Consider the following 17,623-nt stretch of genomic DNA (forward strand, 5'->3'; position numbering starts at 1 on the left):
TTTTCCATTTTATATTTATTTTTTTATTATTATTTGAGATATAGTTTTATTTATTTTAACAAATCATATTTAAATTATTAAAATGAGAAATGTTGCCTTATCTACTAGCTGAAATAAAATAAGTTTTAGGTATTTTGTATTTTATTTTTAGTTTACATTTATTTCATTTTTTTATGATTTAGTTTATAAAAACCATGCTAATAACAGCAGAAGAGAATGCAGTACATGTGCAAAATATTTATTTGTGAGCACAGTAAGATTTTCTAAGGTGACAATTCAAGAAATGGAGCAGAAATCAGTTTGAAACCAAATCATATTCCAATGCAAGATTCCTTAATCAGTTTTTGAATCCGTGTGGATGTTGATACAAATCGAGTGACTGACAAGAAAAAAATAAAATAAAATAATTTTGTGTGAAGGCAGTTTCCACCTAAATTAAAATGAAAACCCCATGATACCCAAAGGTTTCATTTTGCACTTCTGTCCCGGTATTCGTCAAGAATTGGTGTTAGTGAGAAGACACCAGGAAATGTTTCCAGTGCTTCATCCTCAAAGTATTCTGGGATGTTTGACCTGCATTTGACCTGTGGTATTTCATGGTGCTGTCTTACATCAGTCTGATAAAACTGTGGCCATTTCAGCCAAAAGATTGGCTCGTCTGTTAAATGATTTTAGATGCACCAAATCTATTAGTGTTTGACGTCAGCTGAGCATGAGTCAACACATTTGAATTTATTTTTATCAGTTTGCGTTAACCCCATTTTGGAAAAAGTTAGAAAATAAACAGTCAAGCCATTACATTTGTGTAGATAGCGGGTGAAGGTCTCTTAACTAGCTCCACATGGAGCAAAGCAAACGTACACCTGCTCTGACTGATGTGTGTTTGATTATAGCGCCGCCTAGTGTTGAAATCAAGCAGTACAGCAAAAGATGGCAGCCTTTTAAAACCCAGAGATTGATTAAAGCCTGACCTGTCCTGGTTTACAGTTCAAACATACAGAGTTCATTTCTAGGTGGCTTTCTGTGCATATGATCCAAAGGAGAAAAACAGACATGAATTTGTTTTTAATAAAATTATATTTCAATCAAACTTTGCGTACTCAATTTGTCTTTATTATGCACTAATCATTTTAAAATGTAATCAAGAACTCCGGATTGTGCTGTATTGTGAATATGAAAACACTAACAGCATCCTTTGACTATGATTTTATTCACAATACAGTACAGGTTCTCATGCTTTAAAGTGAGTATTCATATTTGAATAACAGAAGCCTGTTTATTACACGCAAAAACTGCATCATTTCTCTTCGAATGGAGCTAAATGACAGTTTTAATAAAGTGTGCTGGGGAAACTTCAGGGTGTTTGGAGCTCTTTACTGACACCGCTGAAAGCTCTTGGGGGAGAAACATGAAATGGTGCTGTAACAGGAACTCCTTAACATCCATTTGTCTGGAAGTCTTAGTCTTGAACTCATTTTGACACAAAACTGGCAGTAAAAGCATCTCAGTCCATTTCTGTGAGGGAGATGATACGGAGAAGCCCGTCACACTGAAAGACAACAGAAACCGTATCAGCTGCAGTTAAAGAACATCAGAGATCGTTCTGGCTGGATTTATACTTTAATTTTCAATATTTTTCAGTAACCATGCTTTCAGGAAACATCTAAATGAATAGCCCACAAAATACATCATCATCAAATGAACAATGAATTTCATGAAATGATGATTAAAACTAATATCGGACTTAAAAGTGTTAAGATTTATTTATTGTCTTTGTAATCTTTCATCAAAAATCGAGGTATGTCCACTTGGAAGTAATGATCATTAAACAACACTTTAATAAAAATTAATTACTGATGAATTAGATCTCAATTTTTTTTTTTATGTTTTCATTTTTTTATTTTAAATAAAAAGTTTAGTTTTAATTATTTTTGTTGTTTTTTAAATGTCTATTTATTTACATTTAGAATTTGGACTTTTTATGTTAACAGTTACACATGACTTATGAAATGTGAAAATGTAACATTTATTCATTTACTAAAGAAGTGTTTTAGTAAATAGATTGTTTTAGACAAAATAAGCTCATGTATAGTTATCATTAGTTGTTAGCCATAAAGAAAATGTTTAATTTATTAATAGTTTAATAACATGTATTTGTGTGTGTGTGTGTGTATATATATATATATATATATATATATATATATATATATATATATTCATAAAATAAGAAACATTATAATATGATATTAAATAATATAATCAATTATATGATCATATTAAAAACTAAATTATATAAAATAAATATAAGTAAATATATTTAATGTAATATATTATTAGATTAAAAAAATAATACATTACACACACACACACACACACACACACAACTCACCAGAATCTTCAGCTTTCTTTCTAATTGGCTGACAGAGCTGTCAGACAGCTGATTGGCTGATTACTCCCGGTGTGTGAGAACACAGATGCGGTTCGCTCAGAGTTCAGCTCGGAGGGTCACAAGGACAGATGAAGGGCTTCAGACAAGGCACCTGATGCCCATGCCCGAGCACTCTGGGGCCCGACCCGGTGCATTCTGGGACTGGCCCCGTGCATTCTTGGAAGGGCGGGCTGGGGAGGGGTAGCGGCTGTCTTTCACTAGCCTCACTCCATGGCCAGGAGTGGGTCCTGTGAGGAAAACCAGACGTCAAGGTGCACAAGCATTCATCACTGGAAAGGAATTGCAGGAATTGGAAAAACCATTTGGAGCCGAGCGAGAGATGAAATCACAGCCGGCTGAAAAACCATCCCCCCGCCGCCCACGCTTACTGTGAGCTGTAAGAGCAGGAGTCAGGACGTACCTAGTGTTTGAGAGCAGGAGACGAGAGAGGACGGGGAGGTGCTGGAGAGCCAGGAGACGCCGAAGGACAAGGAGAAGGAGATCTCACTTTCTCCTGAGAACACAGAGAGGAAAACAACTGAACCAGCCCTCTTTCTTAATAAGAAAACTATTAGATATAATATCTAGGGCACTATGAAATACATTTTATTTTTCCCCAAATTCTGAGGGTCTTTAATTAAAAGGATGTCTAATCAATCATTTCATTTAATAATCATTTAATAGAATTTTAACAATAGGAAAATATGAAATGCATATTTTTCCTTTAATTTTGTTTTGTTCTGTGTCCTGGATCACGCTTTTAATGGTTTAATAAAATTGTATTAAGAAAATGTCTAATTATTTAAATGAACAATATTATATGTAATAATTTATTACAGTTTTAACAATATAAGGGGTCTATGAAAAGTGTTTTGTTTTAAAAAATTCCATGTTGTGTTTCCATAATTTCTGTTTTCTTTTTTCTTTTCTTTTTAATAATCAAAAAGAATGTCTAATCAATGAATTCCTAAAATTTTAACAATGCAATAATCTATTACAATTTTAACAATAAGATGAATTTTTTTAAATGCCATGATTTGCTTTTTAATTTTTCTGGATCAGGTTTTTAATGGTATATTTCAATTCTATTAATCAAAACAGGATCTCTATCGTAATGAACTCACAAAACTTTAACAAAATAATCATTTCTGTGCTTTATGATTTAATACAAATTTATTTTCAAAAATGGAGGTAATCAAAGGAATGCATAAAATCTCAACAATTTATTAAATCTTTTGAAATCTAATTAAATAAATCGGAACAACTGCCTTCGCTCTTTGGCCACTTCATATTTCAGGAGCAGTCTTATATGTAGTCCATATAGAGATCTGATTAAGTGTACAGCACTACTTTTGATCTGTTCTTCCAAACTTTGGCAAATAACATGACTTTTCACATTATACAGTAAAAATCCATTTGCATGACTGGATTCTGTGATTCTGTATCATGGATATCATAGAGCCCTAGATATTTTTGATAAACTATGATTACCAAACCATTTAAATAGCATGAAAAGAACATCGTTCAACACATCAATGGTGTGTTTCAGACCTTATTTTATGAGAAATGTTGTGTATTTGTATAAATCATTGTATCACTGTACCTGAGTGGGGCTCTTGCAGAGTCCGGGCGAGCGCGGCTGAGATTGAGGAGAGGAACAGTCTTCTCTGGACGGATTCTTTCTGAGCGCTGGAGAGCAGTTCAGTCCGTTCCCTTCCGGCGATCTGGGAGAGACTTCTGCGGGTGATGCACTTTTCTGCAAACACAGACAGGACAAGATGTCATCAATAACAAAGCATCAGCAACTACAGCAGTGTTTGAGGCTGTGCGATTGAGAAGTATCATTTGAAGCACAGACCAATGATTTTGATGAGATCACATATGCACTGTATTTACACCAGACAGGGCTCAGAATGTTCACTGATATGGACCAATCAGCTGCAGGCTACTCTTCAGTGACAGGAAATGAATAACTATGTAACCAGCTTTACTGGAACAAAACCGACTGCCGTTGAATGAAAGAGAGAGAAAGCCAATAACTGTTTTCACACCTCTTTAGTGCCGTCTCTTCTGAGAGCGTCTTCACTTTTACTGCCACTTTCCTGCAAGAAACACACATGATCAGACCAACACTAATTACTTCAGTGAGGAGACTTCTCCTGTACATGAGTCTTAGAAGAGATCGCAAACATTTCTTAAACTGTCCCAAACTTTGTCAAGATAACATCGAAAACACAGCAAATACAAGAAGATAGAAATATTAGAACCTTTTTTTTTGTGTCTTTTTTTGTGGAAAATCTCAAATTATAAATGCTGCCTTGGCAACTAAATGAAGTAGGATTAAGATGAAGCACTGAAATAACAAACTGAAAATAAATAGAACCCAAAACCAAAATGATAATTAATTAAAGCTAAACAGTTATATTTAAACATGACAAAAGCACATAACAAAAAAATATTTAAAATAAGAACTGAAGATGTAAAAACAAAAACTAATTCAAAATCAAAACTATATATAAATAAAACTAAAATAACACTGACCTCAATATTGACGTTCATTCATTTTATAGGCCCATAACCCTACTGTATGGCAACTATTGACTCATTTGTGTCTATATTTTATTTCTCCAAAGGAACTATGGAAGAAACATCTGAGATTTATTAATACTTAGATATGAAAGAACAACATCTGAGCAGTTTGTCTCTGGTTTGGTGAGTGAATTCACAAGTCAGTGAATCAGGGATGAAATGATATCACTTTAAATAAATAATGATCATTAATATCCAATCACAGTCGGCAGTCTGGTGATGTCGTCTAGCTGAACATGGCAGCACAAGTGAAAATCACACAGACTTGTAACGCATCGTAAAAGAGACGCTTAGAAACTCTAAACTTTGGTCTTGACTTACCCTCCGTGTCCGTCCCATGCTGGTCTGTTCTGCGCCGCCCCGTTTAGTGTCCATATCAGCGTGAGAGGAAGAGGAAGAGGAAGGAGGAGGAAGACCCAGACGAAGGCCCACCGGAGAGCCGCTGGCGCTCTGAAATACACACACACACACACACACACACACACAATACACAATAAACACACTATAATCTAACACTATCTGCATGTGTAGATATGTAGACTATATGTGTTAATATAAATAACTGTCTAAACAGTGTATAAAAAGGGGCGGAGCTAGGGTTGGCCACCCCACTCACGCATATCATTTAACATGGTACATTATTTACCAAAAATGCAATTCTATACAAAAATCCAATTAAACATTAAAAATCCAATCAGCAGTGCAATCCTTACATGCAGACACATGAATAATCTTCTTCTCTAATGGATGGACCAATGAGAAGTTGACTACACACAAAGCACTGAGGTGTAATACTCACCCTGTTTAGAGCTCCATCTACAGAAACAGAGAGAGACAGAAGGATTGACTCATTGAAACCTGATGATCCTGTTATCTCGAGCATTCACAATATATATCAGGAATATTCCGGATTAACTTCAATCTAATGTCTACGGAGCAAATCTCTGGCATGCTGTGGCTTACTACAGACCATTGAAAAAGAAGCAAAAATCACATTTGCACCAATGCACGTACAATGGAAGTCTTTGGGCCTTTTTCAGAAGAACTGTCAAGTTTAAAATCTGTACAAAAGTTGCTATTTGAGCTGTCTGGATGTCTAAGTCACCACTTTGAGGTGGGACTACTTCTCTAGGTGAAGGAAAATTTCATTAAATGTAATGCCAATAATTGGAGCGTCCATGTCTGAATATATTTCCCTACTAGTATATAATATGCAAAAAGCGTTCAGGCTTCATGTGATAGTGGTAACAGTTATTTTGCATAAATTAAATGTCACACAAGAAGAACTAGCATCATTTGAAATAACTCTAGATTTAAACCACTAATAGATTCCCGCACACCTCTGGAGTCCAGGGGCTCGAGGAGAGCGATGTCATCTTTAGGCACCAGGTGCGGGGGGAACGGGAAGCCCCCGGGAAGAGCCATGAGGCTTACACCCGCCCCCAGGGTCAGTCCTGAGGGGTGTGGCGTCAGAGGGAAGCCCTGGGCATGATGGGATAGATGCTGAAACTGCTGCTGCTACAAAGAGGGAATGGAGAGAAGCATTTCAAGTCAATGTAAAACCTTTTTTATGTAAAAAGCATTTGGTTACACTTTATTTTAAGGTGTCCTTATTACAGTGTATCAGTACTGAGTGATAAAAAATAACTACATGTATTTATTATATGGTAAGGGTTAGGATTTGTGTTACTTGCATGTAATTAGGCATAATTAATTGTTATTATAATAGTAAGTACAGTATATGTAATGTGTAACAGACACCTTAAACTATATTGTAAAAAAAAAGAAATTCAGTGCAACAACAGTTGTATAACAAACCTGCCTTATCAGGCATATAAGAATCATTAGATGACATCAAAAGAATATTTAAGGATCACACTGCAGAGCCCAAAATACTTTTAATTGTCATTTTAAATCTTTCACCATTCATCAAACCACTAGGTTTTACTCATTAGTCAGCCAGAAGTGTTTAATCATTTAAAATACAATACAAAATGTATATGATCACTTTTAATTTGTATAATTTTTTAATATTGATAAGATTGATGTTTCATTTTTACATAAATATATATGTTATGTTAAATGATGATGGGAAATTATTTCATCCATATTTTGACATTTTATTTTCATAAAAGTTATTTTAAACATAATTATTATATACATTTTTCGTTTCAGTCAGCTTTAACAATCGTGATCAGAGCTGAAAGACATGAGGCTGATCAAGGGCCTGCTTGTTCTTCTCATCGGTCAGACTGAAAACTACTGAAATTTGACTGATTAGGGTGAAAAGAACAGACTCACCCCGATGATAGCGTTGAGCTCGGCCATGCTAACGTGTTTGGATCTTTCCACTGCTTGAGCCACCTGATGCTGATGCTGCAAGAACACACAAATTCAGCATGCACCGTCACACACGAAGCATGAATAAAACAAACCAGCTAACAGAGAAGAGATTCAAAGATCAAGACCAAACATGCAAAACTACACCCAAGGCAAAACCTGCTACACGACTGCGCCTTTCATTGTGAAGAACCGCAAACAAAGCAGAAGCGCGTGTGCCACAAACAGCAGGTCAACTGAAAAGAGTTGTTGTTGTCTCTGTGGCAGACCTGATGTTCCCAGAAGGCATTGCGATTACAAAATAACCGAATTCACTCAGCGTGGCTTAGAAAAGAACAGTATGAAATATTGATCCAGGAAAGAGCTGGCCGATTGGAAGCTCTCTGCTGATGACCACCTCTGCTATAAATAATTCATGTGTAAACAGCCCGCGGGGGGAGAGCAGCTTGGAGAGGATGAGTGTGTGTGTGTGTGTGTGTGTTCGCTCACCTCTTGGGACAGCAGTGGAATGATCTGAGTGCATATAGCACTGAGCCGCTTTACAATCTCTGCCTGCAGAAACAAACACACAGTTCCCATCAAACAACAGACCACATACTGAAGAAAACAGGCTAATTCAGGGTTACTGCTTTGAACAGTAGCTAATGCGTCAGTATGTGCTGTTCATTCAGGACCGTTTCACATTAGATTTTATTATTATATCTGAAGAAATCTTTTATGCCCTGTGTGTTTGTTAACCTGATCTATAGATCAGCGGTTTGATAGATTAATAAAATCTGATTCAAGTTTGGTCTGTTACAGTTTGTATATCATTAACAAAAATCTCATTTCATCATCAAAACATACATGCCATCAAAATAAAATTTACTAAAGTGTATTATTAGTTATTACCAATGAATGATAAAACAAATGATTACAATGACATATTCGCAAACTTTTAAGGATTTGTGTGGAAAGAAAAACTACAAATGACAAACAATAAAGAAAAACTATTGAAAATGATCAAGAGTTAAATAACAATGATTTCTGAAGTGATATATAAACAAAAGAGCTGATAGAACAATGACAACAAAAGAACAATTGATAGAGAACGATAGATAGATAGATAGATAGATAGATAGATAGATAGATAGATAGATAGATAGATAGATAGATATCTTGACTGACAGAGATGTTTTTAATACACCGCACACACACACACACACACAGAAAGCACACATATGTCCACACACTTCCATTCAGGCTGATCCCACACACTCTGACCCACATACACTCTCAAATCCAGGCATTTCCAACAGATGGCCTGGAAAACGAGGAGAGATGCAGGGGTCTTATCTGGATTAGCCCACTCTAGCGTGTGTGTGTGTGTGTGTGTTTGCTCATATAGAGTAGTCAGGCTTAAACCCTGCTTCAGAGTAAATACCCAACAAAACACTGAATCAGGCACATCGCATGGATACAGTACATCTCTCCTCAAAACGACAAAGAAAAAACCGTTAGCTTTCTTTTAAATATGTTTGAGGAAAACAGAGATAGTTTGGTTTTAGCTCTGAAATCTGATTGGATGAACAACATTAAAGCTGCTGTAAAACAGAATACAGTATAGAGGCACGCATCATAAATATTAACTCTACATCTGTATCACTACACCTTCATATGCAAGTCTACATATATCACATATACTAATACACTTTTTTTACATGGTATAAGAAGTGTTTAATAAATAATAATATGTGTTTTATAAGCTGCAACAGAAACAGTTTTATCAAAGCCATTTCAAGTGTTCAAAACCTTTAACCATATCACAGCAATGCATGTACACCACCATTCAAAATTGGGGTCAGTATGGTTTTTATTGAAATATATGAATACTTTTATTCATTTGTTCATCTAATAGCATCAGACACCTGGCAACCTGCCAACCAGACCCCATAATTCCGGCACACAAGGACACCTCATACTGTAAAGCTCATTACACAGAGATCCTGCTGATCTGTAATGAAATCAGGCTGCAAACCGCACATCAGTCACTCACCTGCTTCTGCATTTCAATGTTCAGCCCGTAAGACATCTCATAATACTGTGGAAGGAAACAAGGGCAGTTCAGTTACACGACATAAATCACACTTCCATCCACCTAAATGACAGAAATACTCTACATGTGTTACCAGAGGCCAGAACTAACCCATATTCACAGAGAAAGACCTGACACTCACTGTCTTTCATATTAATGTGTGTAGATCATCATTTGTATCTAAGAACTTGACAAACGCCTTTATTCAAAGTGATTTATAGTGCATTCATATAGTGCACAACACACAAAGTGAGGGGGCATGCACAATTTTTGGGGAGGCCACCTTTTTTGGGCATCTTCTTTTCAAGTGTTATATCTTTTACTAGGATGCTGTAGTAAATACAGCTGGATAGAACAAAAACTTTATCCCAGGATTTCTGTGGCGTCTTTGACAATCTGCACTGCCATTATATTGGTCAAGAGCAAACTGGCCACTCAAAAACACATATCAATCAACCAGTACTATCAGCTCAGTCACAGCTGGGCATTATGGGTAATGTTGCTCGATTTCACTCTTACCATGATATAATGTCTGTGCATCTCTGTTTTCTCACTCGCTAACTTCTCACATTCCAGCTTCAGACTGAAAAACAGAACACAACACACGTTGTGAGGTCATGTGACACTGTGTCCTCGTCATGTGACAGTGGTGGATTAGGCCACAATATCAGCCCTTCCAACATGAAACAGAACCACTTCTACAATAAATATGTTTCAACTATAGACTTATACTGTATTAGTGAAGCCAATCCAGTTTTATAACTTCCATTGATGTTTACTGCTCTAAAGAAAGAGGTTCAGTAGCTTTTGTAGTTGGTCCTAATGAGACTATCAGGATTAGCTGGCTAATAGTCTGTATCAGCCAATACAAGCGTTTCTAGCTGCTGGAGTGATTTTAGAGCATTATGGTTTGATAATCTCATCAGCTTTACACAGGTGATCGCAACTGCAGTTCAGAGAGGATGTAGATCATCTAAATCACAGCGTAATTGAGTAAAATGTAGATGCAATTATAGAAAATGAAGTAAACAGCAGTAAACATCAAAGAACCCGGGAAGCGTTTCAACTCTGGTTGGATTTCAGGAGTCGGTTGAGTTACATTTGGAGAGTTTGTGTGCAGAATCCTCCTGGATGAGGTGAAACGAAGGAGCTGTGTCTGTACCTGTGATACTGGGCCTGAAACAGCTGGAATTCCTCTTTTATATGGTCGAGAGTTTCCAGGACTGTGAATTTCATGCCGGCGTGGCCTGACACCAGCGGAGCCTGAAAACACACGAGTATTGTGAGGGACATCACTCCAAAACAGCTATCATTATTAGCACGTCCTGATTTTGCCAAGTCCGATGTGTTCCTAGGTCAAATATTTTGTTGACCCTGGAACAACATTTTACTCCAAAAATATATTCTTCTAACCTTAACCATGAGTAATCCCTAAAATCATAGGAAATGATAGATGAATGACACTGATGTACAAGCACCAAACACTGATTTTAAGCATAAACTTCACAAAATCTATAAACTGGTTCTTCAAATCTGATTGGTTAATCACAATGTTGTTCCAGGGTCAACAACGATGTTGTCCCAGGAACATGTCTCACTTGGTAAAATCAGGTTAGGCATCATTATTATATATAGCCTATTATTTACTATTTCTACATTGTAATGGGACTAGCTTGGTGATGATGTTAGGTAATCTCAGGAGGACAATACAATACAAATTCTACTTTCAGTTCTTCATTTAACATACAAGATTCATGTAATATATGTTTTTCAAAAAAAAAAAAAAAGTTTTATTTGGTATTGCATAACTATAAATTGAGCATTTTGTGTGTATTCTCATTTTGCTAAACAACTTGTATGATTACGCTGTAGGGACTTATGGCTCTATGAAATGAAATAAAATAAAATACACTGAATAAACAAACACCATGCTTTTTTAATTAATCCTCTGATACACACACACACACACACGCACACACACACACACACATACACATACACACACGCACACTGACTGCACAAAGGACACTTTATATGGCCCTGCCGTTGACAATAAAAGCTTTGTTTTGTCAGCTTTATCAAAAACACAAGACTGACTAGGCATATATTCAATATACACCTTCATATGACCCCTGATCGAGGCCAGACCATCAGAATCAGAATCAGAATCAGAAAGAGCTTTATTGCCAAGTATGCTTACACATACAAGGAATTTGTTTTAGTGACATAAGCTTCCAGTACACAGAGACAACAACACACAGAAAAAAAAAAAAAAAAAAAGAGATTTACAAATTGGCAAATAAATAAGCACTAACAGCTAACAGCACTTCTAACAAACTACAACATTTGTCTGGCTTGCTAAGTTGGGGACGCTTGAGCGATTGCACAGACACCATTGAAAGAGAGCTGAACTGGATGATGACATCACTGAATCATCAATGAACTGACTTTAGCAGGAACAATGACTCTGTTATTGTGCTCTCGGATTACTGACACACTGTTTTCCTGTTTGACACTGTAAAGCTGTAAAACAGAAATGATGTATGGACTCGCACTCGTCTTTTACATTAAAAACGAAAAGAAACAAAAATTGTCTGTTAGACCTTGCAATAAAAAATGACTTATAAAAATATATTAACTAGTTTCTTAGTCTGTTCTAAACCAATAAGTCAGTTAGACATGACAAATGATGATACCTGCACTATGCCTTCTGCATCAAAATAAAATAATATTCTGTCTGATAGACAATGCCAAAAAATGAAGTATTGCGATATATTTCTATGGTGAAAAGCAGATATTGAGAGGAATCAAGGCTATGGTCAGGAAACAAGAGGGTGTTGTCCAGCGGGACAGAGCCATGAATTGTCACACAGACTGTTCCTTTCACAGCAGCCCTGAAAGAACGCAGTCATCTATCTCACACTGTTTACTGTGAGAGATAGAGACGGAGAGGGGAGGGGAATCACAGAGCCGTGAATAACCGTAGGCTGCTGAAATATTCAGCACATGTGGCACAAATACAAGAGCAGTAACAGCCGCGAGTGTGCAAACGACACATGAACCTGCTGCCTTCCCAATCGATGCTTCCTGCGCAGATTGCTGCAACTGACAAAAAACAGCACAGTTTGGGAGGAAAAAAACATGCACATCTGTTCGGAGGGATCGTCTCATTCCAAGAGACTGAATCTGTACTGTACATCAGCTCTGATGAGCAGCTTGTTAAGGCCTCGATACACAATACTGCTCTGATGAGAACTGACACCATGCACCGCCGCCTCCAACACACACACACACACGCACACACACACGCATGCAGCCGCTGCACTTTATCTGTTTATTAAGGCTGCTCATTTTATATATTCATTTAACGCCATTAATTTGTGCAAACAAATAATGATTAAAGCAATTGTTCAAACAAAAATGAAATTGTACTCCCCTTCAGGCCATGTAAGATGTGGAGGAGTTTGTTTCTTCATCAGAACAGATTTAGAGAAATTCAGCATTCCATCACTTGCTCACCTATGGAATGGGTGCCGTCAGAATGAGCGTTCAACAGCTGATAAAAACATCACAATAATCCAAACCTCTCCAGTCCATCAGTTAATGTTTTATGAAGTGAAAAACTGCATGTCTGTAAGAACTAAATCCATCAGTAACTTAAAACCATCACAATGACAAAAAAGAAATAAATAAAGAGTCCTCCAAACATAATATTGCTTTCTTCAGAAAAAAAAGATACCCAACTATAGAGAGAAATCTGCCTAGATTTACAAGCAAACAGTCCAAACCAGCTCTAAACAAAGCTGGGGGTGGATTTTAATGTGAGAGGACAACAGGAGAGGGACTTTTTCACTGGAAGAAGAGTTATTATGGATTATGTTGACTCATAATTGATATTTTTGCCAGAAGGGACCGTTTAAACTTAAAATATCTTAATAAATGCATGGTTCTTACACACATGCAGCTTTACTCTTCACAAGACATTAACTGATGGACTAGAGAGGTGTGGATTATTGTGATGTTTCGGTCAGCTGTTTGGACTCTCATTCTGACGGCACCCATTCACTGCAGAGGATCCACTGCTGAGTGAGCAAGTGAGGCTAAACTTCGCCAAATCTGTTCTCAATACTCATCTACATCTTGAATGGCCTGGGGATGAGTAACATTTCAGCAAATGCTTATTTTTAAGGGAACTATTCCTACCATGTGAGAAATTCAAGCTCGACAGGAGCACCTAAGTGCATTTTTGCAAATTCTGCAGCTAGAACAGTCTCAGCTGCTGCTATGTGCTATATATTTCATTAAGCCACATTTATTGAGAGCAGACGGCACAGAATGAATATGTTTTCAAAGATGAACTTTTAAGTTGACACAACACGACAGTGTCTTGACAACAGTGTTAATGCTGCCAGACATTAGACGTGACACAACGGCCAAATCACTCCACCCAACACATATGTACACAGATAAAAATATAGCACAGATCGAGTCCAACAACCTCCTGTAAACAGATCCTCACTCTGTTTGATATCTCAGGACAGAAAAACACTGAAGTGCACTGTAGGTCAGTGATGCCTCCATTGCTCTTTATTTGTGGGCATTTTTCTCGCAAATATTGATGTATGTGATTAACTGTAATGGACTGCACTCTAAGACAAGTCTGTAAAAATACAGTCCAATTTTGTGTATTGGTTTAATTTTACAGGTGAGTTATCCATATTTTGAATAGTGAATTGTATTGTATGGTTTTTTAGACAATGCCAAAATAAAATGTGTATGGCTTTTTGTTAGGAAATGTCAAAAAAAAAAAAAAAATTATGTTGCTATTAAAAAGCATATGTTAAATCCAAAAACACATGTAAGAATTAAATTGTCATTAACTCAACATACAATATTAACCATATTAACTTAACATTAATTTTTATTTTAAAAAATGTGCATATAAAACTGACAGAGTGGGCTTTTGAGAGGTGTTAAAATGTGTGTGTGATTTTATGTTAAGTGTTATAAAGCTAGTGTGTGTCAGATCTAATCATTAACACCATCAATATAATGATATTAAACACGGCTCAGATGGCGAAAGATACAGGCAACCACACACATTTACATGCAGATATCACTCTTACACATATTCTCACCGTGCTGAGGACTCTTAAATCTGGTATTAATGTCACAATCGTGTGAATCGATCACAAATGCACAGCACTGAACTGAGTGTGGCCGTATGATTCCCAAACCTAAAAAAATCACATTCATTTCCCCATGCAGAAATTGTTTTTTAAAAATAACATGAGATGCGCCAAAAGCAGGAGATCAGCAGTGACCCTCCACTCCCATGAAGCACTGCGACTGTCTTAATCGAGCATCCCTGAGAATAAAATATACCTAGATATTTCCATATCTATTTATACATTTTTAATACTTGTAGAGAATGACTACTGGTTATTAGTCATTAGTTTCCTCATTAGTGACTACCTTTGTCTTTTCAATTAATTTCACATAATAATGTTTATTATGCATCCTTAACAATAACAAAAGACTGCAAATTCAACTCATTCATCTGTTAAAAAAAAAAGGAACAAAAACTTGTTGTTACTTGAAATAAAATAAATATCAACTAAACTAAAATAAAATATATAAAAACAAACAACATTTAGATTAACTTGTGCTAAAACTTAAACAAAATGTAATAAAATGTAAATAGACATATAACAAAAACTAATAAAAATGACAAAAATGCACAAAAAAAAAAAACTTAAAATAAAAACTAATTCAAAATATCAAAAAATAAAATAAATTGATGCTGCTGCAGTCTAAACATGTTAATAAGAAGAGGACAGAACACAGCATCCAAACAAAATTTCAGTAAAAAATCTAGTTGAAAAAACTACAATAAATAATAAAAATAATAATTAAATTGACAAAAATGACAAAAAATTATCTAATATTAAAATAAAGATAAAATATTAAAATAAGATAAAAAAATCTAAATATTTCTTAAAACAACAACAGCATCTGAATGGATGGGATCACAGAGGCAGATGTTAATCCCAGGTGTAAAGCAGGCACGAGCGTCCTGTATCAGATCCCACAGGGTTTTGAGAGCAGACAGAAGCTGCCCACTGGAGTCAGATCATCAGCGGCCCAGCAGGCAACAGCACACACAGTCATTACGTATTACCACATACTGTCCACTAAACACACAGATGTAAAAACAGCACACACTAACAAAGCAAACCACACTTGCACAGTCTCTAAAGGTTATTCATTATGCACACGAAAATTCCTCATGTTAAATCTGATGCATGTTTCCACAAAACTGGGTCTCCATGGGCTTGTAATAACATGCCATCATAGCAAAGGTGGCTTTGAAGTGCAGCTCGGTGTGAGAATGTGTGTGTGTGTGTGTGTGTGTGGTATCGTGTTGCCCAGTAACGATAATGGAACATGACATTTGCAGTGGAGAGTGGTGTGGCCTGGATCCATATGTAGCAACATGCAGCAATAACTCGAACAAGCCATTCATTCAGCCGTCCATCCATCTGTCCATTCCTCTGCCACACAGAGCAAACTCATGCCACAAGTCTCTCCCTGTGTCCTTCTACTTTATTTCTGCCTTGAATAATGCCTCATTCTTCCTCTTCTGAACATGCACATCTGCCCATCCATCTCTACATTCAAAGAGTTTTATTGGCATGTCTGTTTGATATACAATAATAAAAAATGAAAGTAAATTAAGTTAATATAATAAATGTTTTTCGAAATTGAGTTTGAGATAAATAAGCTTTCCACTGATGTATGGTTTATTAGGATCAGACAATATTTGGCTGAGATACAACTTTTTGAAAATCTGGAATCTGAGGTAGCAAAAAAATCAAAATACTGAGAAAATTGCCTTTAAAGTTGTCCAAATGAATTCTTAGCAATGAATATTACTAATTATATATATATATATATATATATATATATATATATATATATATATATATATATATATATATATATATATATTTATTTATTTATAGTAGGAAATGTAAAAAAGTATCTTCATTGAATGTGATTTCTTAATATCCTAATGATTTTTTATCATAAAAGGAAATTTGATTATTTTGACCCATACAATGTTTTTTAACTAATACCCCTGAGACTTCAGGCTGCTTTTGTGCTCCAGGGTCACATATTATAAATGTTTTGTTTAATTTTAGTAATTCAGCTAAAAGCAGGTAAAAGTGCTTGTTTATTTTTATATATTACTTGTTTATTATTTGCATGTATATGCTACACCTGGTCTAATTAACATTTGAGCATGTACATATATGTATAAGTGCTTTGTATTCAGCTTCAGGAGGATTTCCCCGGCTGAGTTTGGTTCCTTTTGAGGTTTCTTGAATGTAAAGTAATATAGATGAGGATAAATATAATATATAGTCAAATAATATATATGCGTTTGAGATATAGAATGATGTGTATAAATAAATAAATAAATAAATAAATAAATAAAACTCTGTATGCAGAACAGAATCATGAACAACTTAAAAGATGAAGGCTGCTTAATAATAGACTTATTTATATATATCTCACGGTGACTGTAATTGGACTCCAGGCCTGTGTGTTTTCTTAGTCCGTGCATCAATCATTGAACCCATAGGGCTGTAATTAACTCTTCATCGTGACCGTAACCCTGACCCTAACACCAAACATAATGCACGTTAAAACGGGCCACCGCGCGCGACTCAGCGATCCGCTAGAGACGACCTGGAAAGGAAAGTTCATTAGGCTGCGGTACCTGGGGTCTTCCGTGCGGATACATGGTTCTGGAGGTCATCCACGGGGATCTGGATGGTCAGGACCGAGTCCGGAATCACCGTCTGACACCGAACCCCCCCCGCGTCCGCTGCGTAAATCAGGTTCGCTCTCCCGCGCTCCAAACGTTCTCGAGTAGTCTAAGAATTACAAGGTATCCGATGAAAAGTTTGAAAACGTTCTATACGCCTGGATCAAACGCTCTTCCCCTTTATGACGCACAGTTACGCCGCGCTACAATGTAACAAAATCATCCTGAGTGGAGCGCGTGCACGCTGAGCGCGCGTCGGAGATCAGAAGAACATAAACAGCGCTGACCCTGCGCGCACACGCTGTCCGAATAACGAGCGAATCGGTTCGCTCAAACAATTCACAGATGGTTCACTTGA

General features: G+C 36.4%; 1 protein-coding gene across 2 annotated transcripts; it reads right to left on the minus strand.

Annotated features, from left to right (window-relative positions):
- Positions 1-222: 222 nt before the first annotated feature.
- LOC127937562 (transducin-like enhancer protein 4) lies at positions 223-17,536 on the minus strand. 2 transcript variants are annotated; one of them, XM_052534289.1, is made up of 14 exons: positions 17,218-17,536; positions 10,594-10,694; positions 9,951-10,014; positions 9,393-9,437; positions 7,847-7,909; positions 7,319-7,393; positions 6,358-6,535; positions 5,817-5,833; positions 5,339-5,467; positions 4,480-4,530; positions 4,032-4,184; positions 2,850-2,942; positions 2,390-2,718; positions 223-1,549 (listed from the first exon to the last, which is right to left on the minus strand). In XM_052534289.1, the coding sequence occupies exons 1-12, from the start codon at positions 17,254-17,256 to the stop codon at positions 2,850-2,852; spliced, it is 1,008 nt and encodes a 335-aa protein (XP_052390249.1). In that variant the 5' UTR covers positions 17,257-17,536; the 3' UTR covers positions 223-1,549; positions 2,390-2,718. The 2 variants fall into 2 exon arrangements, with proteins under 2 accessions (XP_052390249.1, XP_052390248.1); XM_052534288.1 differs by having other exon boundaries at positions 2,390-2,676; positions 17,218-17,535.
- Between the last annotated feature and the right edge of the window lie 87 nt (positions 17,537-17,623).

The sequence above is a fragment of the Carassius gibelio genome, chromosome A2 (assembly GCF_023724105.1).
Source record: "Carassius gibelio isolate Cgi1373 ecotype wild population from Czech Republic chromosome A2, carGib1.2-hapl.c, whole genome shotgun sequence".
Classification (NCBI taxonomy): domain Eukaryota; kingdom Metazoa; phylum Chordata; class Actinopteri; order Cypriniformes; family Cyprinidae; genus Carassius; species Carassius gibelio.

Coding starts and splice junctions, on each gene's coding strand:
- LOC127937562 (XM_052534289.1), bottom strand. CDS start 17,256: ATGACCTCCAGAACCATGTATCCGCACGGAAGACCCCAG. Junction 10,695..17,217: donor ATCCGCACGGAAGACCCCAG/GTACCGCAGCCT, acceptor GTGTGTTTTCAG/GCTCCGCTGGTGTCAGGCCA. Junction 9,438..9,950: donor TGCACAGACATTATATCATG/GTAAGAGTGAAA, acceptor TTCCTTCCACAG/TATTATGAGATGTCTTACGG.